The sequence below is a fragment of the Sitodiplosis mosellana genome, unplaced genomic scaffold (assembly GCF_009176505.1).
Source record: "Sitodiplosis mosellana isolate CC-2019 unplaced genomic scaffold, AAFC_SMos_1.0 Smas_scaffold_1, whole genome shotgun sequence".
Classification (NCBI taxonomy): Eukaryota; Metazoa; Arthropoda; class Insecta; order Diptera; family Cecidomyiidae; genus Sitodiplosis; species Sitodiplosis mosellana.
Window position 1 is genome coordinate 11,087,473 of NW_022595244.1, and position 23,129 is coordinate 11,110,601.

At 36.2% G+C, this 23,129-nt stretch overlaps 1 protein-coding gene across 5 annotated transcripts in view; it reads right to left on the reverse strand.

Annotated features, from left to right (window-relative positions):
* Positions 1–23,129, reverse strand: part of LOC129565785 (adenylate cyclase type 6) — a 65,210-nt gene that overhangs the window by 4,546 nt on the left and 37,535 nt on the right. For 3 of the 5 annotated variants that reach the window (XM_055441045.1, XM_055441310.1, XM_055441133.1), the window contains exons 2-21: positions 10,715–10,900; positions 10,197–10,430; positions 9,878–9,983; positions 8,722–8,846; positions 8,309–8,624; positions 7,902–8,121; positions 6,190–6,473; positions 5,049–5,169; positions 4,435–4,594; positions 4,002–4,151; positions 3,147–3,268; positions 2,827–2,919; positions 2,463–2,609; positions 2,153–2,255; positions 1,964–2,019; positions 1,748–1,892; positions 1,400–1,654; positions 1,200–1,297; positions 1,012–1,102; positions 490–603 (exon numbers count right to left, since the gene is read on the reverse strand). In XM_055441045.1, coding sequence (XP_055297020.1) covers positions 490–603; positions 1,012–1,102; positions 1,200–1,297; positions 1,400–1,654; positions 1,748–1,892; positions 1,964–2,019; positions 2,153–2,255; positions 2,463–2,609; positions 2,827–2,919; positions 3,147–3,268; positions 4,002–4,151; positions 4,435–4,594; positions 5,049–5,169; positions 6,190–6,473; positions 7,902–8,121; positions 8,309–8,624; positions 8,722–8,846; positions 9,878–9,983; positions 10,197–10,430; positions 10,715–10,822 — 3,048 coding nt within the window. In that variant the 5' untranslated portion in view covers positions 10,823–10,900. The remainder of the gene's footprint in view (positions 1–489; positions 604–1,011; positions 1,103–1,199; positions 1,298–1,399; positions 1,655–1,747; positions 1,893–1,963; positions 2,020–2,152; positions 2,256–2,462; positions 2,610–2,826; positions 2,920–3,146; positions 3,269–4,001; positions 4,152–4,434; positions 4,595–5,048; positions 5,170–6,189; positions 6,474–7,901; positions 8,122–8,308; positions 8,625–8,721; positions 8,847–9,877; positions 9,984–10,196; positions 10,431–10,714; positions 10,901–23,129) is intronic. The other 2 variants (XM_055441215.1, XM_055441399.1) reach the window with 1 other exon arrangement.

The window sequence follows — 23,129 nt, forward strand, 5'->3', positions numbered from 1 at the left end:
AACGTACAGGTTTCGGCAACGGATCAATAGCTCGGGAATCAATTGAAATGAAACACACGAAAAAATATTCGAGTAACGAAACAATGCGAGGGGATTCGTTCATAACGACACTGCAGACAAAAAATCTATCAAAACGGAACACCGAAAAGCGAAATACTTAAAATGGCACATGCTATGTTTCATTCTTACGGATTTCTTTTCCATGTTCCATTTTAATGGATTGCTTTATTTTTGTTTCGTATCTGTGTATTGAGCGACGAAAGTCGCATGTTCATTCCAAGCTCATCATATAGTGAGAAAGGAATGATACGTAATCTATATTCGATGCGGAAATTAAAAGCGACAACAAAAGGTTTGTAAACCGAACGCCATACAGATCTAATTTCTATTATGTATGAACGTCACGTATCGATTACATAACCAATGGAACATATACAAAGTGAGAAAGAGACGCATAAAAGTATTCATATACTTCCAACAGATACTTACAATACTTGATATAGCCAAAAGCGTCACAGCACAAACCACCAGCAATGCCATCGCTTGAGCATACGTTCGATTGCTTTGTAATCGAGATGAGAACACCGTCAATGCATTCGCAAACTGAAATAGAGAACAAGAGGGAAATCATAGAAAAACAATGTGTCCAAAACGCATGAATACGGCATCGCATAAGGCAGTTATCGCATAAATATCGCGCGATAATTTTCTGCTTGCGTTGCCGCAGTATACGATATTTCAATGGCCGTCATCGTTATATGTGTAAAGCAATTCAAACGTGCGTCGTAAGACGGCTATTGAAATATCGTTTACTGCGGCAACGCAAGCAGAAAATTATCGCGTGATATTTATTCGATAACTGCCTTATGCGATGCCGTATTTGTGCGTTTTGGACACATTGTAGAAAAAAAAAACACAAATTGAAAATGCACCAAATGAACGTAATCATTAAGTGGTTTGTTTATTTAGGTTAGCATAGGGAAAAAAAGCGATCAGAAAAATGGTGCTTACATTGCTGTTGAGTTTTTTGGTTAGCTGAATGAAAAACGATGCAAATAAAACTATCACTAACACCGCAATTGAAAAGTAATTGAAATCGTTCCTGTGTGAAATAAACAAACGAAAGAGGGCAACATTGAGAGCAGTTTATTTGAAGTGAGCGTATTGATCACAATGGTGAAAATTGGTTGTTCACTTACAATGGAGAGACTATGATTTGGATTAGCATTATGCCAACAAAAATACCCAGGCTACAATAAAAGTATTTGGCAAGCATTCGATCGGGCTCAGATATGTACTAAACGGGATAGAATACATCAAAATGAATTAGGTATTTCAAATAAAGGATTAATTTGACCGGTTGTGTTGATCGAAATTCAATTAATATTTTATTTCTTACTTTTCGTTCAATGCTTGGTTTTTTAAACGACAACGACACCGTTCGACAATGTTCCGACCGCAATCGGTCGATGCTTCGTGCATCGATGGCTCGCATTAGATAATCGTTCACTTCATCTTCCGGATCTTTACTATCGTTCGAATCGGAAAAACCTAATCGTGCTGCATTTTTCTGTGTGCTCATTGTATGGCCCATCATTCGAAGCTCCTTCGATATATTGCCGTTAATTGATGTGGAATGATGAGCTCGTTTATTCTGTTGAAGTGCGGAAAAAGGAAAAGAGAAGAATGCGCGTTGGTGTAAATAAACCGATTTACTACAATTGAGTTTATTCTTGCTAGCACCTACCAAACGATACGTATCGCCCGGTACAATTAAATATGTTTCAATTTGATGGTCCTTCAGATAGGAATTACGTTCATAGCCTTTGCCATCTTCCACCTCATAGTCACCATCCAGACATTTCAATGTCTCTTTGGTAATGTGAACGCGTCTAAAATTCAATTTTCAATTGATTAGTTCATTTAACGCTCGACTGATGTTCCGTTTAAATGGCAAACATACCCAGGAATTCCACCGCTTTCCATGTAATTGGCCAATGTTACATCGTTCGACCATACCTGTGCGTGGTTGCGACCAAAGGTGTGTGTTTGTGCGAGAGGGTGAGAGAGAGAGAGAAAGAGGAACGAAAAATTGTGGTTAAACTCATTCGCTGTGTACAATTTCGATTGTTTTAAAAGAAATGAAACCAACATCGAATTGCCATTTGATTAGACCTAGCACTCCGCAGTGTACACGACCCGAATGTATCCCGACTCGCATATCCACATTCACTGCCATCACTTCGCGCACCAATCTGAAAATACAGAGAAAAGGAGAACGGCACAAAAGTGTGCGAAAATGTAAACAAAATGCCAGCTTTAGTTCAACAGTAAATTGATTCAAATCGAGCAATGCTCAAAAGTTCAATACCCGGAAGCAATTGAGCTTGTGTATGAAAAAACTGTGAAAATTTAATGAGACATTTTGGTAGAATAATATATGTATATAGTCAATCACTCACGCTATCGCATCAATCATATCCAAAGCCATCTCGACAGCACAATGTGCATGATCGGGCCTGGCCTCAGGTAGACCACTGACGCAATAATAACAGTCGCCTAACAATTTGATCCGTAAACAGTGGTGCTCGGCAGCCAATCTATCAAATCTGGAAGGAAGAGCAACAGCAACAATAGCAAAACAGTTTTAAACGTTCAAGAAAAGTTTATGTTAAATAGGTCGTCGATGCAAACATATTTTTTATGTAAACATTTTCTTTCACTTTCCGTCGTTCAATGGAATTGTCAAGAATATTTGTAACGAACCGAAATCAAGGTTCAATCATTGGACGTAACAAACGATAGGAATTTCATTGCTATTTTTACCTTGCAAAAAGCTCGTTTAACAATCGAACAAGTTCCTCTGCCGTACACTGATCCGATAAAGTCGTAAAACCACAGATATCCGCAAACAATATGCTGAAATAAAGATGATTTTATGTAGTAGTGCATTACAGCAGCGCAGTACAAATTCGTAAAAGTATAAGGCTTCCCCGAAATGAATATTAAATTTAAATGAAAATGCTTCAACCGAAGCCCAATTATATGCATGATTAATGCTTATTCAATTTATATAAAGCGAAAATGGCCAGGGACTTTGTGAGTGATATGTTTTATATTTAATTATATACGGCTGTAGTACGTACCTAACGTTGTCATGTTGCTGGATGTAGATCTTATGGAATTGCGCTTCTTGTGGTTTACCAGCGATATCGTCTTTCATTTCCATCGCAACATGGCGCGGTAAAACCGACAATAACAGACGCTCCTGTAAATATTCAAAATATAATCAGTTTTATGTTCCGTATTTAAGGTATACACGGGTGTTGTTGTTGTTGAGATTTTAGCGCATATTCTAGCACAAAGGATTTGAGCAGATTTGCTTGTCATCGCATGCTCAATTGAAAGGAATCAGGAAACAAAGACATTCCATCATCGGGACAAAAGCGACAGCGACGATGACGACGGTGGTTGTGTATATCAAAGGGAAAAATAGACACGCATCACATACTCGTGCAATTCAATTCGTCCTTATTACTTGCGCTTGCTACTGCTACATCACTCAGAATGTGGTTCGTTTGGATGAGCAAAGACATTTTTTTCTCGTTTAATTTTTGGGAATTGACACATTTGTGTCTGCTTCAAAAACAATTGTACGTATTTCCAGAGAAGATTTAAAAAAGGCTAAACGTTATTTACAGTCCCATTAGCACGGGGTAAATTTACATTTTGTGGCGCATTCTTATGAATATCGCTTGTAATTTGATGGAAAACATTTGATTATTTAATTGAAATGCTTCCCGCCCACATATCAACGACAGCGGTTTTTTTATATGCAGTGGTTTTTTTCTCGAATGGAAATGTATTTGATTTGGTACGACATATGTGTGTGAGCGCGATTCCCAGAATTTTTACTTGATGAAAATCTGGCTTTCGGGTTTGTTGTATGGTTTTTCGATCACATTTCATTCTCATTTTTATACATACACATGCATACTAACCTGCTGTTGATTTTCTCGTTGTGTCCGTAGGCGAGCCTCAATGCATTGGCGCGTTTCAATGAATGCTTTGCGTTGAGCCTTCTCTCGGGGCCAATGTGTGAAGACTCCTGCCAAATTTGTGCATATCAATGCTATCACCGTGCTGACAATCTGCTTCCGAACCCATTTACATAGTTAATAACACAGGGTCGCATTCAAAATTTGGAATATATGCAAAGTACAAAGAGATGGAATTACACATCGACCAGTTCAGTTCAATTTCAAAGCCTAATAATACGATATTAGCCAATGACATTAGCCAATTTTTGGATTTTTCACTTGGTTCTGTGTATATGTGTGAGTGGCAGCTCATACATCGGGCTAATTAAACGCCATGAATTGTTGGCGTCATTGCGCAAAGTTTTTTCTAGTTGGAATTTTAAGTGAAAATTACCTCAGACCAATTAACATGCAGCGAACACGTTGAACTAAGATACACATGAACAATTGATAGCAGCAAACCACCGAACAATGCTTCACGTAATCTCACCGGTAGCATAGTGTAGGTCATGTAGACGAAAATCAATACACATCCATTGGCCGATGTAGTACCCCTATACCGGCGAAAAGCAAACGAACAATTTCATGTTGATTTACTCTCTTCATTCACCTCTTGAAAGAAATTTCACCGTTTAAACATCATTTGTGAAAACAAAAGAGCTGTTAGCGTAACCAAATCCACATAATCCTTCGATATAGCGATACGAATTGGTTGAATGCCATGCAAAATACAAACCACTTCGTATCCTATTTCAAAAGGGGTGCAAAACTTTGTAAACACTGTAATTTAAATAATCCGTTTGAACTGAATAAATAAGAAAAGAAGAGAGTGAGATAGGTGGAAAAAAATGCGACACGAACAGTAGATAATCCGTTTTTTCCGGTTCAGCTCATTGTCTTTGAACTCTGTAACTTTGTTTTTTAGAGTTTCATCGGTGGTTACAGCTCTTTTGTCTACAAAAACATAAATCTGCCTATGTTTTCGTTCATTCTCCCGTTTAAACCTACCTGTTACCAGCCGCAAAAAATAAACAAATTTCTATAGCCAAAAATGTTAATATTATTACATAGGAGACCAGCACCAGAAATATTTCATTCATTGCCGGCTTAGAAAGAACAGCTAAAAGAACTGCAACGATACAAAATGGAAACCAAAAAAGAGAAAGAGTTAAAGAGATGAACAAGTGTAGCAATTCGTATATATGTTCACTAGAACAAAAACGGGGAAATTCATGAAAAATTTATTACATTCGAGACGAGACCAGTCATGTTCATATTTATAGCAATATGTCATGGACTGTGAAATTCCATTCTAATTAGTTTCGTTTGAGATACGGTCGAAACATTGGAACAAAGTGTGCTAGGGATTTTTGTAAAATAACAAGCGGATTTCGACACACACACATTCAGAGAGAGAGAGAGAGAGAGAGAGAGAGAGAGAGAGAGAGAGAGAATGGGAAGAAAGGAGTGCGAAATGGAAATATTCCACGAATGCTCATTCAACCGGGCAACTTATGTTGGATACATTTTGCAAATGTGTAGAAGTGGATTGAGAGTGGCGAATGATGCAAAATATATTGGATGTAACAAGGAATTCGTGAAAGTCATGAAGAGGACAAAGCAATTATTGTTCATTTTGTGGATGTGAGTCTCGAAACAGGTTTTTCCCTCCTCTCAATCTGAATGAGAAGAGCAGAAAAATGAGAACAATACAGCAAAAAAAATAGATGTGAGAGAAAACAAAAAGAGATATGGGATAGAATTTAATGAAACCAAAATTGCTGTTCGATCCGACTAACACTGTGTCAGTCAACAATTATGCTGGCTGCAAAATCCACACCCCACTCATTACATTGTGCCCAGTGTGCTTTGCCAAGTGGTTTTCAGTTTCAAGTTTCAGTGGTTGAGGATTATGTACACTTGAAATAACAAAAACACATTGTTATATTTCCATCGTTCGAATATTGAGTTTCAACCGTTTTCAGCACAATCATTTCTTCTTTCGGCATTCTCAATCATTCACATTCGCAATCACAATGTACTTTTCAGTTCATGACACACACACACACACATTGTTGCATATCAAGAGCTGTGGAACAGTATTTTATTCTTTCAGCTGCATTTTGTGTCAATATAAAACGATACTTACTGCTATAAATGATTGTGCATATGCCAAACATCAATAGTAAAACTATTGTTTCAGTCTTCAACAATGTCGTCTCGAACATAAACTTTCCAACCGGTTCGACTCCGTACGGGGGTGTCGTTGCATTTGGTTGAATCGCTGTGCGAACGGCATGAGTGGTGCTGTCATTTATGCTGGCATTGTTTGCTCTAAACGGGATATTATCATCAATGTCAATCACTTCTTTAGCTCTGTCGTTTATCCATGCGCTTGTTGATGCTTGTTGCTCTATATCGCGTTTCATCAGGCTTTGTTGTTGCGTTGTGTATTATGTACGGTTTTTTAGTTGAAAAATAAAATGGGGAGAAAAAATAGAAACGAGAATGAGAGAGAGAGAGAGAGAGAGAGAGAGAGAGAGAGAAAATAAATATATGGTAGAATTGAAAACAATACAATTGTGAAATGGTATCACAAAACGTCATTCTATTGTGCTTTTGATGTGGTAAATAAATAATCTTTGATGCTCAATTTTCATCCATTGTTTGCCAAGCTTTTCTCTTTCTCGCCGTCTAGCTATCGCGCTATGCACACTATGTCATTATTCCATGTAAATAAATCCCACACAAATAATTACACTGCAGAAAGTTTATTTTTAAATGCATTGTAAAGACGCATAATATGCGACAACAATTATTGTGATGTTCACTGGATTTGTATCAATTGCATACGCTGTTGTTTCTAAAATATGGAAAATGGGCAACATAAACAGTAACAAAGCAAACAAAAAATAGCGGAATGCTATTTGGAATGGTTGTCATTGTGATGCAAACTTAATCCAAGGTTGACATAAACATTTGGTTGAGTGAATCGGATTCATTTGAACGTTGTCATTTTAGTGGAGACGAACATAACAGTCATGTCTGAATCAATGTAATCATCGTCGATTCAGCCGCGTATTCAATCGATACTACCATCAAATAAAATGGGAAAATTTAATAAAAGTTGTTGTTTCTTCTGTTCAACCTTTGGTCTTGTTCATTGGAGAATTCGAATCACATTCCAGTTAGTCTTACAGCAAGGTAAAAAAAGCACGAAAAAAGAACACATGCATACACGAAACAACTGTTCGATTTTTTCAACGGTACCAAAATTCAAAGCGTTTGCAACTTTTGATTGCGAAAATACTCTGAACCAAAAACATTCAACAAACTACGAGAAGAATTTCATCAAGAGACTCGTTGAAAAATTTAACTAGATACAACTTTTTTTTCCAGGTGGCTATATAATACATACAGTGTGGTTTTTTTTTCTCGTCTTCTTCAACTTGGACAAATGTTTTTATTTGTGTTTTACGGAGGAATGTGCCGTAACTTGTGTCAGTATATTCACGTGTAACAGGTAACAATGCATAGTCCCATTTCAATGAATGTAACATGATTTATTGGAATTTCAATTCCGTTTTGCCACTTGAGCATGAAGCGCCCAGGCAACGGAACGATTCGTTTCGACTTCTTTCTACAGAATGTGCCGATGCTAATATGTCGAAAAATGATTTTTCCACCGCTTCTCTGTTATATGCTTGTGGCAAGATGGGCAAAGGAAAAATAATGGTTGAGCATCTTTTTGCTATTCTTCTCATGCATAAATCGGAGAAAATATCAAAAGTCAAATACAAGTGTTTTATGTTTTTTCTTCTTTTCTTCTTTTCTTCTTTTGCACACAGGGACTGAACATACCGAATAAATTGTTTCCGTCGATTCCAATTGTTTACATTTGGTGCGGAGTTGCGTTTTTGCCGTTCACCCGTTCTCTCGGCATAATAATGATCGTTGAACTGACTTGACGCTTTTGATGCTGTCAACACAAAGTGATGATTTTCCAAATGGTCCACAATCGTTTCATATGCTCGTCGACTACGGAGCACATTGCTCTTGCTTGCATATTTGCTGTCACTCACTTGAAAATTCAAAAAGACAATATTTGCATGAGCATTATTTATAGATTTGATTTTCCTACCGCCATCCAGTTTGCTCTTTGCTTCACTGATGCTAATATTGTTGCTGCTGGTGCCTTCGGAGTCACCATGAGCATGCTCATTGAACAAATCAGCAGGGTGCATGAAAATCAGTAAAGTACCAATTACCTGTTTCATTGTCCGTCGAATAATTATAATTGAGGCGCACAAAATTCTGTTGCGAATTTGCATCCGGTGTATAGTTTGCGATGTTGTTGTGGCTTCGATTGAGCGGCGGTGATATGTTGCTGAAATTACTGTTCACCGTGTCATTGTCACGATTTCGTTGTAGTGTTCGATGCGACTGACTTGTTGCTGATTCCATCGGGATGAGAATAATTTGTACGGCAGCCAATGACAAAACTAGTGCCAATAACAAACTTAAAATGTGTGTCGTGTTGCTTTGATTCATTCGAAGAAAATACCGTTGGTACAACATTTCCACCTAGACAATTAAAAGCGTTAAAATTGTAATAAACACATTGTAATTAAGTAGTTTTGTGCACGGTGCTGTTTTTGTGCAGCACAACTTGAACTTTTACCTGTAAATTTTTAAATTGATGTGTACTGCACAAGCGAATAATATAGCGATTCAGACGAATCCAAAACGATGCAGTCGACCCATTGGCAGTCGTTTCGCACAGCTCGGTACATTCATCTCCCAGACCTGTGTGTATGTGTGTGTGTGACAACAGATGTTAACAACTTAGTAAAAAATGACTGGTAACTGAAACATAAATGATTTCGTGCGGAAAAATTATTGCCAAGAAATGTGTTGTGTTGCGACAAAATTGCAGCAAATTAGTAACACGATGTGCGCGGACCAGTGCGCAATGCGAATATGTGCACTTTTCAAACTGAGAACTAACGAACTGACAGCAAACTGTACAAACGTGTTGAACTATGTAAACGATGCGAGTGAAGCGAAATCATTTCAACATAAAAATCGTCTTTAACCGCATTCGCCATTAAAGTGTAACTCAAGACGAAGACAATTTGTCGCACAGAAACTGTACCCGAGACACAGAATTATAATATTTCATTCGTTGTCGACTCTTGAGACACATTTCACTGCTATATTGGATTTTCTTCCCACCCTTTCATTTCGTGGAAGATGCGTCGCTGTTGATAATTCCGTCTTTTGCTGCGATGTTTCATTGCTTGTTTTGTTCAGTGTCATCTTCACTGATTGATTAACATACCCGCTATGTAGGAGTTCATACACGAGGGTCGTTTGATCATTTCGATGCGCCGACAAAATCATAAAAATCAATTTTCGAACCGCAATTCTTCTTGCGTTGGGTGTTCATTTTATGGTTTTGTGTAGACAACGTTTTTTTTTTAAATATTAACATAAATATCATAAAATTGCTTGAGCACCATTTGGCCAGGCTTTATGACACAGAAAATGAGAAATTATTACAAGAAAAATGTCTCTTTTTTCCACATGATTAAAATTATGTTTTCTTATTATTGCGTCGATGTCTCTTGGAGACGATCAAACAACCCTCGTGTACATAAATATGCAGCAAATTTCTATTATTTATTCACTCTGCTGAGCATAAGCTCTAGTTTCAAGTGTATCAATGCATAGGACAGATGTGCTCCCGTTGAAATTTGCATGTCGGATGGATGAATGTAAAATAATTATAACGACGAACGACAAACTCGATACTGAAAATCGTGAACCAAACTCACCTTGATTAAAAGGTTGTTGCACGTCTCTGTTCATCATTGGGCTATTTGATGTTGATACCGAGTGATTTGAACCAGACCCATCCATATTGAAACGAGTCACCCCAACCTATTAGTTTTTTTTTCATCATCACAAAATAATAACACACGAAGGATCAATAATCAATCAACTGCACGAACGTGTGTCATCCGATTTCTATTTTTTTTGTATTTTAAGTTTAAGCTTGATATGTATGGAAAACTACGCCGAGAAGCGAGACTACACTCTACCGCTCACATTCTCTCTGATGTGTCTACGTGTGTGTGTGTGTATAAGACTTACCGCAATCAAGCTACTGCTGACAGAGCCACGACCCTTTTCAGCGTTGTTAAAGTGTTCGATGACTTCCCAGTTGGATTTTTTCGGTGTGGTGGTTGTGGTAGTGGTCAGTGAACTAATTATGGGCGATTGCAACGATGGTACTTGTAATTCGAGCGAGATTTGTGGAGATCGAGACTGTCGTAATGAGGTTGAACGTCGTCCAATTCCCTTGCGAGAGTTCCCATCCTTCTCCTGCTGAAAACCAGTTGAAATTCATAACATTTTTCAATCAAACAAACATTCAAGCACAGAGAAAAAAGAAAAAGAGGGGAAAAAGGACACACTCAATGGACGATCGTTGAAAATGTAAATGATAAAATACATTTCTTCGAAATTAAGTTTGATTTCGGATTTACACAGAGGATTTGAAGTGGTTTTAATAAAAGATGAAAGCCTGTGCGATATATCGCTTGTGTCAAGTGGATAAAGATGAAATGGACAGAAATAAATGGAAAAAGGAAAATAAATTCCGGTTTTACCTCTCTCGAGATGCGTGGATTGCCTCTCAAAGATAAGCGCTTGCTCCAATCCTTTTTTTGGCCCTCTGCTGAAAACGATCGGCACATTGGATGCTGAGATGACGACATATTCCACTCGCTTGAATCACTCTCGCTCTTGGGACGAAGTATCAACGTTCAGCAATTCAACAGTCTGCACTCGTTCGCCTACAATGGAAAATCAAAATCGAATTTTTATTCCAATATTTCCAAGTCGAAAACTTTAAATTAAACTCCAAATTCTGGTCGCTGCATTTCTCTGACGTTCGAATAATCTATGTCATGATATTATTCCTATTACAATAACATTATGTGCATGGAAAATATGCATGTAATTCGATCAAAGTGTTTTTTTTCATTCTCTGAGTAACAATTGATTGAACGACCTGTTGTATGTCGAAACTTATTTGGTGCATGCTATGTACTGGAAAATAGTTATCCAACTGCCATAAGTACTAAAAAAAACTTGATCAAACTTCATGTGATCTATGCTCCAAATGACGTACTATATCGATTGGACGATGGATCCTGATTTTATATCGGTATAATTTTGTGGCTAGTAAATCCAATGTGTTTGTGTATTGAACTTTTGACGTGTCGAAATACTTTGAAGTTTGTCGTTGGCTACACTCACATCATGGACTTCACACGGTCCAAGTCACGCCAGCCAATTTAATTATATCATTATGTATTCATGGGCTTTGAACCATAAAAAAACAACTACAGTGATGCTGTAAATACATATTGTCATCGTTCTGAAACCATAAAGAACGAACCTTAAAAAAATATAAACGATTTTGTACGACAAAACCATTTTCCGTACTCTTTGCCATTAAGATATTTCACGAGCATTTCATTATGGAAAATAAAGTATTTTTTATTGGAATGAAATATGTATGTCACATACAGTATGTGAAAGTGGACCGACGAAATTGATGTGAATTATTCTCATCGTTTGTTTACTATATTGGATTATGCGGGCTACTTAGTGCAAGACCTTTAATTTGCCTTCAACTATCGACATAAAATACACTATTGTTTAAACAGTGGAGAAGGAGAGAGAGAATTGAATTTTCTGCCATTTTTCTTATCCTTCGTCAGCAAATTTTATCCGGCAACAAAAGCGAACAATGCGTATATAAGAAAAAAAAACACATACCACTGCCAACAACAACAACAATATCACTGAAACTTTAAGTAAAGAAGCGAAATGTTGTGGGAAATAAACAAGACGAACGACGAAGAAAAATGTGAAAAAGTGGGACATTGGATTTCTATTCAGAGAGGGAGAGAGAGAGAGAGAAAAAAAAATAGAGCAAGAGAAAAAAAAGTTCAATGGTGCAATAAAAATTGTTCGTAACCACCAGAAGATGAAAAACACAGGACAAAAAATGATTATGACGACGCGATGTTCTTCTCATCCTTTTGACTTGCTATATTCCATTAAAAGCACGCAAAACTTATTGGAAATTACAACTTTTTTCCATTCCATCAATTTGCCACCAAGCAATCCGCTGTCACGGTCGTCGTCTTTCTTATGTGGTTTTTTTTTATTGAATTTTCCCATCCGCGAATATAAATAATTAAATTATGGTGAAGAATGCGTTTTCTTTTCTAAATGGGAAATAATGAATCCACTCAGAATCCATCCATCAAAACAGTGTAATGAATGAATACCCATTTTCATTGGAAATATTTTTTTTTTCATTAAAAATGCTTTTAAAGTGAATTTTGAGGAAATGTCCAATTTATAGAACATTCATACCATGATTGAATATAATTTAATTCAAGTTACATTGAATGTGCGGAAAAGATTCAGTTAAATACTACCCTAAATTGCTACTGCATATGCATTAAAACAATTTCCGGAACATGATTTATGGCCACTCAGCTGGAACAAACAAGTGCAAGCTAATTAACATCATAATTTATTTTCCAAATGAATTATGTGAATTTATTCCAACCAGCAATGTAGTTACATGAACAAAATGGAAAAAAGGGCTTACATGTCATTTTTGTGCATTGAAAACATGGAAATCATCTCAAAATTGTTTTCACCATCATTCATGTAAAATCAATCTGTGTGTTCGGAAACATGGATTTTGTTGTATCAACATGTTCAGTCGGGAATGGGTGATCGATGGGTGGAAAGAGAAAGATGAAAGATTTCCTTATGCCAGAATCATTTTTCCGCTCAATTCGATTCAAAATTTAATTAACTTCTGTTCTTGTTACAAAAGGAATTTCAGTGTGCACTTGGAAAACATGTTTGAAAGGAAATTAAATCCAATCCAATCACCGCTGAAATCCATCAGTGTGCACAATCAACATGCGGAGAAAGAAGAAAAAAAAAGCACCACCGTAAATATACGCGTGAACAGTTTGCATTGACATCCAAACGTTGGCAAACAAATCGATTCTCTTTTTTTCGCTTTCCAATTCAAGTGAATTTCAATTTATACGGATAAAATTATGCACGTACAATGATGAAATCCATTTTCATGCCCATCAAATAAACTTTGATCGACAATCAATGTACGCTCCGAGGCGATAAATAATCTTTTTTATGCTATGGCCAAAAATATCCTTGCTTCTTTTGCATATTTGCTTTTCCTACATGTATAAAATCATAAAATTGGCATGAAATATCAATTGATTCGATCGGAATTGTCTTTCGGCTGATTGAATGGGTCGTTCGAAATCGAATTGATGTGTTATGCAGCAACGAAAAAAAGCGCAAATCCTGGGCTTGTGACGACAGAAACAATCAGTAGCATATGGCTGACAGCTGCATATAAATTAGTTCTTCAAGGCCATGATTCAATGGCGTCAATGTTTCAGATGTTCGATGGTTTCCACCGATGAAGCATCGATGAATCTCCGGACTGCTATGGTTTCACATGCATTTTTCTGTGGTGACTTTTTCAATTTTGAGATTGCATTGATTCTACAATTGATTAAAATGGTCAGGAAATTAATATCATGTGACCATATCCAAATACGCTCTTCATGTCTATGTATCAAAACAGATCAAGGCTGATAAATTGTCCTGCCACCACATATATAGCACTGAATAGATACTGACATACTATCCAATTTGATTGAGAGAAATATGTGACCACATCGACCAAACTAGACAAGATCTATGTGTGGCCATGATGAATATGCCTCTAATTTGCACATAGCTCTTATACTTGTTGCTCTGTCATTCATCGTACGTACACGAGAAACCACGAAATTCCTTTCGCATGGCAACCTAAATCCAAAGTTGTGTCGTTTCCACCCACTTGCCTAATTGACAGATTGGCCTAATTTAGTCGGAATTGAATAGTGAAAGTACTCGAAGAATTTTGAGATTACATACGAACATTCATTCTGGAATGCATTTATGTCATTTCATAAGATTGAATGGCTGATGCATGATTTATCTACAATTTGCAGCCTCATTTTCATTCAATCATTTTGGCATTTTGTCGAATGGAAACACCTTCATTGCCGTTGAAATCTCGTTGAACATGTAATTTTGAATGTGGGTGAATGGGATTGAAAATGCGGGACGTATGCAAAACATTTGCATTGAGTGCAGATTATACGCATTTTTACACCTCGCCTGCATAAGAGCCAACTGGTTTCAGCCGTTCAGCGATTGTGATGTGAGTGTGTTGTGTTTGTTGCTAGGTCAAGAGACTATAAGAGTGCTGTAAACCGCATTCAAAGTGGCAATGGATTTACCAGTTGATACTCCAGAGTCGTTTATCAGTTCATGATATTTGATTTTAATTACACCGCTAACGAAGTACTGTAATATGAGAGAAAATCATGGAAACATGAGCGTTTTAAATGTCAAAAGCATTACAAATGAAATTTAAATTGCGTAATTCCATTAGACGAGAATTGCCAGCATTTTCCACGTAATTCCAACATTGGATGGTTGGTTTGGTCATGCCATCAAACAATTGCCCGTTCAAATTTTCTGCGAAATCGGCTTGAATACGAATTAGACAGAATTGAAACCATGCTGCCTCAGTGCCACTTGCAGTCGCCACATCGAATCGAATATGAAACGCTTGGTTTTTCGCTCATTGAGCAATAAATGACGCTACACATATCACTCGAATTCTGCTTTATATTCTCGCTCTGATTAAGTTGAAATGTTCAATTAAAAGTGAACGATTTAATTGCATTTTGTTTCATTGCAAACGCTTACTTTCTCTGCTATTCTTTCTCTGCTCCTCTTTCTAGATAGACGTTTTCAATTGGGTTTCCAGTCTGGCACATCACTTTTTTGCTCTGACAGGAATTTAACTTGTCTATTTTTTCTTTCTTTTCATTTGTCCATCTGCGCTCATACTCCCATGACCATCACAATACACATGCACCATTCATTTGTGCACAAAAAGTATGCATTTCTTTTCGGAAAAACGATTCAAGAGAAGAAAAATCTGTCTGCAATATTTACATTTAATCACAATTCATTGCAAATCCAAAAAGTTGCCGCTACCATTTTTGCCACTCAAATTCATGCTGCTTAAAATTCAAGGGATAATGTCAAAGTTGATCAAATCGTACCGTTTTATCAAATATATAAATTACGTTTATCACAAAACTTCCAGACGGTCGAATGAAAGATAGAATGGATGAAGAGAAAAACAAAATGTGTATCACAAAAATATGGTTCACATTTTTATTTCGTCTCGTCGATTTGCAACAAGCGGCAAAAGTATTTTTCGAAAAAAAATGAATGTCGATGACCGTACCAAATTTGCTTGAGACTTTTTTGCTTGCGACCAGCACCAAACAAATGATATCAATTCAATGAGGTAGGGCCACGATATCGCCGACATCCAACATCAATTTCAAGCGATACACATATTTTTCGGATAAAATTCCATTGAAGTTTGAAATGAAGGGGAAAAAGGTCCTTTGCATCGATTGCATACATCGCAATAAACTTCTTTATTATTATGTATCATGCCAATTTTTACGTGCTCTGAATTGGATATATTACAGAATTACTTGTTATTTGTTTGTTTTTTCTACCGCAAGCGCTTGTTTAGGTAAATTGCAATATCTAATCACTGAAGGCCCACGCTATCTTCTGCATTATAATTCGGAAATTAGAAAAATCGACATTTCACGGGATAAATGTGGAAAATTATGCCTGAATAAAAGATCAAGGAAATGCAAAAGAATGCCTGAAGGAAATCGGTGAGCCACCAAAGTAAGGGTGAAATAAGAAACAAAATAAGACCGTTTCCCGGAAAAACTTTTGATACCAAAGTTATTAAATTATTAACTCTTAATATGAAAGAATGTTCATTAATTGTAATCATTTTCTTTTTCTCGTTTTAGCACAACAAATTGTGTTTGGCTGCAAATTGATGACAAAAAGAATGCGTTTAGAAGTTGAAGGAATGGAAATGCGGGGCCATTTACCTTCTTTCAGCCACTTGATGCGATACTTTGGTAGCAACTCAATAACTTTAACAATGGAGGGAAAAAGGTATGCGACGAAAAGCGTGACTAAATTTATGAATAATTTTCATATAAACCTCATGCTTTTTTACAGCTTCCCTTCGTTTCCCTTCGACCTTACTTTTACCGTTGTATGGACAACCACACATCGCCCAGACAATGCATAAAATATTTTTATGGTGAAAATAACTCTTGTTTATTCAGTTATTACGCACTAAATAAACCCCACCGTTTGCGCAACTCTCAGTCTTTACCCTTTTTGGTGTGTGAATGAGCGTTCGACATCAATTTCAAATGATAATTATATGATATGAGAAAATATGGAAATGAAAAATAATTGACTTGAACTTTGTTTTTTTTATTTCGAAGAAAAAAAAATCTTTCAACTACGTATTATCAAATTGAGCTATTGTCATATTAAAGTGTAAGAGTGTTCGCATTGATCGAATGTGAGCTTAACAATTTTATTGGTAATTTATGCAGCAAAACAGATGCATTTCACCAACAAACAGCAAACAGGGACCTTCTATCAGGAAGCAACATTCTAAGAAATAACTCAAGATAATGATTTCTTTCTGTAGTATTTATAAATTTGCAAAATTTAATCACAATAATAATCGAATTTCCCGCTCATGTAGACAAGCAATTCGACGCTTTTGTTTATGGACCGTTTCGGGAGTTGTTAGCATCAACCGACAGTAGAAAATTATTAACAAAATTTATTGCTCATATGCACACATGCGTAAAATATGAGTGTGGTAAATAAAACACAATGCGATTTTATTTCACAGCAAGCCATCGTATAAACTTAATGTTCCAGTTATATTCATGCGTCATGCATATTAAGCATGGTATACGTGTCAATTATTCAATTCAAATTATCTGCTTACTTAGCATCTCTACACTGCAGGCATCAAAGCATAAATATCAAAACTTTTTCATTTTTCCAATTTCCACATTACTTTTGCTGAAATTCCAATTCATCGGAGAATTTCCGAAGAAAAAAGTTAATTTTGCATTGAAAATACCGTTATTTCCACTACGTTCAAGTGAGAAGTTTTTATTCATGTGTAAAAACAAATCGAATTAGTACACAATAATCTGAACACAATTGAAATAAACTGGAAATTGTTGTGCAACTAAAACACGAAACTCTTAACAGACTCCGCATACACAGTGTATGTGTGCAGAAGTGCTGTGAATATATTTAAGTGAAACGTGAATTCAATTTTTGTTTGCAAATAGTTTGTTTTTCTGTGGCAAGCAATTAAGTTGTACACTTTTATTGTGCTCACATCCTTTTATTTCGATATAAAATGGAACATGTGCTGCATTTGATATGCATTCACTGTGATTATCGCGACGATATCATCGTCATGGTTGTTAATCCATAATATCCGTGCTAAAAGAGCAAACCTACGTCAGATATCGTAGACAAAGTTTTCTGATTTGTGTGGTCGAAAATTGGTGAAAACGCAAAATTGTGGCTTCATATTTCAAAAACTTTCAAGAATTTATATTAAATAAGTTTGTGTGTTTGTGTTGAGTTCAGATGGAAGTGGTGCTTGCATTCGACGGCTTCATATACATACGTATAAAAATGGAAAAGTTGCTAATATAGTTTTTAAGTCGTACAAATACATATCGTCTTTTCCCACCTCTATTCAACAGGTTTCCATTCAGGTTTTTCTCCATTTGTTGATGTATGTTGCTCGGCGGATGTCTTTATAAGTATTTCTACTATTATGGCGTGCACATATAAAACTTGTTTTACTCATTGCACATAGATTTCCCAACACTTTTGCTATGAGCGCACGGAATGATGACACGTAATTTCCGTCATAAATTTTTCGGCTTAGACACTTCGTTTAAATGCGATGAATCACAGCATTAATCTACCTGTTGGTATTTGAGCTCTTTTTTTCCTCTGCTCTCTGAAAGGATTTTCATCGTAGCTTATGATCTTGGAAATGAATCCATTCCTTTCGTTGACCAAAGTGCTGAACACATAGACGAAAAGATAAACGACCAGCCGTTCGGTTGACACGAGCACAAAAAGGTTTTAGTGTTTTCATCTTTACGAAAAGTGGCGGATAAAGCGTTAAGCACAAGACAAGTGGTCGAAGAATGGTGACCAATAATATCGTGTAAATCCGCTAAACCGCTGCAATCCATTGCCAAAAACAATGGAACACTAGTGTGTAACAAATGATTTGCACAAACACACACACACACAAAGCGGCTAAGCCGTCGTTTGTTGTAGCATCGCATAGAAAGAGAATCGAGTCAATGTACGTACATTGCGCACACGGAAAAAATATAGAAATCTTGGCTTCATTATTATGGAAGTAACGAGCGGTCGGATAAAGAAGATTTCCACCGAGTCTTATCGAAGCGAATGTTGCGTGAACAGAGAGTACATCGACTTGAGCATGTTGAAAGATAAAACCGAATAAGAAGATTGAAAATGAAAGACCACTCCAACATTTCAAAGAAGACGATGGTTTTTTAAACGTGCTTCAATGGCCAGCTACTTTTCAACAATTTGTTGCGCATTGACAAAACGATGTACCGAATATCGTTATATATACACGCACGCAAAAGCTTCGCATCAACATTTTGGTTCATTCAACCAGACATCAACGCAACCAGATTTCACATTCAATGTTCTTATTTCAAACGATATAATGGCAAAAACCACTCATCTAAACTCGAATCCAACTCCAGAACTTTTCTTCCAAAACAGCAGCAGTAGCAACCCATCTCTACTCTTTTTTCCAATTAAAACCAAAAAATTACTCAACTATAAATTGGTCGATATTTATTTTTAAAACGGAATTCACACAACACAGTCAAAATCAAAGTAGCTTGTGCTATTGCGATAATTTTATCTCTGATTTTTCTCTCATTTCTGTCCGAATCATGAGTTCAAAATATGGATGTGTTGGATGTAGCTGTACTCACCCGTAGCGAACAGTTCGTTGATTCAATGCCCGATGAGAATGGACACATTTTATGATTTCTTATGGAATTCTTAACATCAATTCCATTGGCCTTAAGTAGCAAACTTTTTAGCACTGAACAAACTGTTAAAGTGAACGTTTCAACAATTTAATTGACAAATGAAATGTTTGTACAAACTTGGAAGTTTGGCGAATCAAATAATATAACAAATATTTATAGTGTACTATAGCTGCACAGTTAATAATATATTATTAATATAACCGATAGTATAGGTATTAACATCACATGTTAATAATATATTAGTATGATAATAACGGTATTAACTGGTATTAACTAGTAAGTAATAGCGATATTAACAGGCGATGTTAATAACGTATCAGTTGTTAATACTGATAGTATGTACTAGTATATATTATACTATATTATTATGATTTTTATTATCAAAACTGTAATGTCACCAAATTCCACGATGTTTCGCGATAAGTGACAACAATCTGAGGCAAAGTTGTAGAGGACGACGAGTACTACAACATTGCCGAAGACACCGAACCGCTATTTCTTATCAGTATTGCGAAATTAGCCTTCCAGTTATCATATTATTACCAGCGATGTTAATAAATATCATCAGAAATGTTAATAATTATTAACATGGATGTTAATAAAATATTATCATGAAAATCATAATAATATAGTATGATCATACTATCGGTATTAACATGTTAATAATATATTAGTATGATAATACCGGTATTAACTGTTATTAACTAGTAAGTAATAGCGATATTAACAGGTGATGTTAATAACGTATCAGTTGTTAATACTGCCTAGTTAATAATATAGTATTAATAATTATTAATAATATATTATTAACTGTGCAGCTATATAGTCTACGTTGTAATTTTGTGCATAACTAGTGTTTGGTTGTAGAAAATCTGGGCAGCGTTTTATTTGCGATAAAAGGCATTCGAATATTACATGAACGATGAAGAATGTCTAGGGATGGAGAGAGACGGTGGAGAGTAAAGTAAATCACATCGTTTGTGTAATGCATGTTCATTTTCCACATTCATACTTAATTTCTTGTTATTTCTTTAATTAAAATAAACGGAATAAATGAATACGGAATGCTTTCATGAAATGGTATTCACTTTTTCGAGGAACTACTCCAATCGAGTTTGCAGAATGGTTTAACAAACGACTGGAATGAAATGAATCGATAATCTCTTGAAAATGAAAATCTCACATGAATTTGTTGGCTTCAAATAAATGTGAGCATACACACACAAAAAAACGACACATTTTTAATTAATTTGAAGAGAGATCACGAAACGATGTTTTGTACGAGCAACAACTCGTTAGAAAAAGTTGCAATGTTTATGTCAAAAGTGAGGTCAAATGGTGTGATACGTACTGCTGTGTTTTTGCTATACAAATGAAAATGTTGCATTTACTAATTTCCTGCATTATGTTTGCATTGATGGTTTCTGTGTTGGCGTTTTTTTCAATCGATGGAAAACATTTTAGAAAATGAGTTTTGTGTTCTTCAGCGTGAAATGAAGCCGTGTTCCATAAAATGAAGTACCGTTCGTCGAAGTGCCATCAACAAGCAAGCATATTGATTGAGTCCATTGCGTTTGGTGCGAGGGAGAAATCACTCTAAAATAATATGTAATCGAGAAAATAATCGAGAAGTAATCGAAAAGTGATCCACATGTAAAAATCCGAAAGTAATCGAGGAAAAAAAAATTCCCCTCGATTACTTTTGGATTTTTACATGTGGATAACTTATCGATTACTTCTCGATTATTTTCTCGATTACATATTATTTAAGAGTGATTTCCCCCTCGGTTTGGTGTCATATGATACGATGTTTGACATCAGCTGCAACAAAAATTGCCACCCATCGGACGAGAGATGTGCCAATCATATTTGCACTTGTATATTCTATGCTGTATGCCTTCGCACGTCGAAAAAAAATGAAACAAAAGAAGAGAAAAACGCATGTACCAACATCATCGATTGTTTACTTTAGCCTCGGACATTTCATTCATTGCTCTGGCAGCCACAATCCGATAGCATGAGACTTTTTACGTCACAGAAATGTGTACGTGCTTTACATGTTTATTCATGTTTAAATGATTGAAACTTGCAATTTTGACTACTTTCAGGCGTTGTTGTTGTGTTCTTCAATGCAATTAAGATAGACACTTTGTGATTACATGTTAGTTCATGAATATTTTCACTAGTTTCGCTCTTGTCACATTCTGTACATTCAGTGTCCATATGAATCAATGTATTTTTGGTTTTTGCTGTCGGATCGTGCTGGCAGCATCTTTTCTTGCTGTTTTGTGCAAAAAATAGCATAGTGCATGGGAGTTAATCGAATGGTACATCAATTTTAATGAAAACTTTTCAATGAATCGACGTGTTTATATTGCTGCAAGTTAATGCAAATGAAGCATATCTCAGAGGAATGTCGTGTATTTATGAGCTTGCAACTCGAATAATTCATTGGCGTTTCGTTAAATTCCCTCAACATCATAAAAACAACGGCATCAAATCCCATCAATCTTGTCATTAGTTGATTTGATTTAAATATGTGATTCGCCGATTTCAGAGTTCCTCTTATTTAATTTTAATGCAGGAAACATCTCTCATGTTGGAAGTTCGACGTCGTCAGTTTTTGTGTGTATATGGGGCGGCGTAGCTGGTGTGTTTGTACGTCAGTTTTGTTGTGCCAAAGCTATTTATATCGTGTTTTCCACTGTGTGTTTCAATTCAACATTTCGAAAGAGAGAGAAAGAAAGAGCGAGAGAGAAAGAAAGAGCGAGAGAGAAAGAGAAAGAGCGAGAAAGAAAGAGAGATGGAGAGTTGGATTGAAGCACGAAGTGTTGTTTCATCGATCCTTATCATATCGAATGAGCAATTGTCCTTATATCAACACGGCGCTTTCGAGTGCGAAATTTGTTTCTGTGTTATCAAGATTTAACTTAATTGAAGGTGAATTCAGTCGAATTTGAGAGCGTCACGAAATCCAATTTCATGGCATTTCCCACCTTCTCTCTCTCTCTCTCTCATTTCGTCTTTATTTTTGTCCTTTGTTTGTTGCGTTCGTCTTACAACGAATGAAAGGAAAATCCTAGGGGAATTTAACTCTTACGAGTTCAGCATGTTTTCTGCCAGTTTGCTTGATTCGCGGAAGTTCGACGCGTTCGTTGGACGTACTGACGCGCACGGTCACAAGTATACACAAGTTTGTTTATGGTTTTGCGCGTTTTTCAAGTTGTTATTTGACAACTAAAACGCGTTTCAAACTAAAAATCGGTTGTTTACATGTATAAAGATTTTTCACATCCTTTCCAAAAGTTCAAAGATTTATATAATTATAAAATGGACAAAGGAAATATTTTTAAAGAGCTGGAGAAAGTGTTGGAAGAAAAAGTTAATCCAGTTATAAATGGAACGACTGATGTGTGCGCGTTGTCCAGCTTCATGTTTGCACACGAACTCGCACAAGTTCGCGCATGTTGTTTTAATACGGAACTCGTCATTTGAGTGGAATCATGCAAGTTCTCTGGTGAATGTAACAATTTCGTGCGCGTTTTTATCATTTTTTTACAAGTTTTCACGTAGTTAAATCCCCCTAGGGAAAATCGGTGAATTTCTAATACACACCTTAGACGGATGGGCCAATCGATACTTTTGTGTATGCGTGTGCGAGTGTTTGTATAACGCACCATTTTTCGTTCACAAAAATTACACTCGTCAATACGATAAAAGAGGAGAATCCGCAGGGATTCCATTTTCACACCAAAAAGAAAATGAAAGAAATAACGATGTGAACACATAATCAGATAAACGGTACAAAAATTTATTTGGCCGCATTTGCACTTAGTAAAACACGACGAGCAACAATCATATTCTTTGTCGCTGTCTTCGTCGCCGTCGTCGTCGTCAT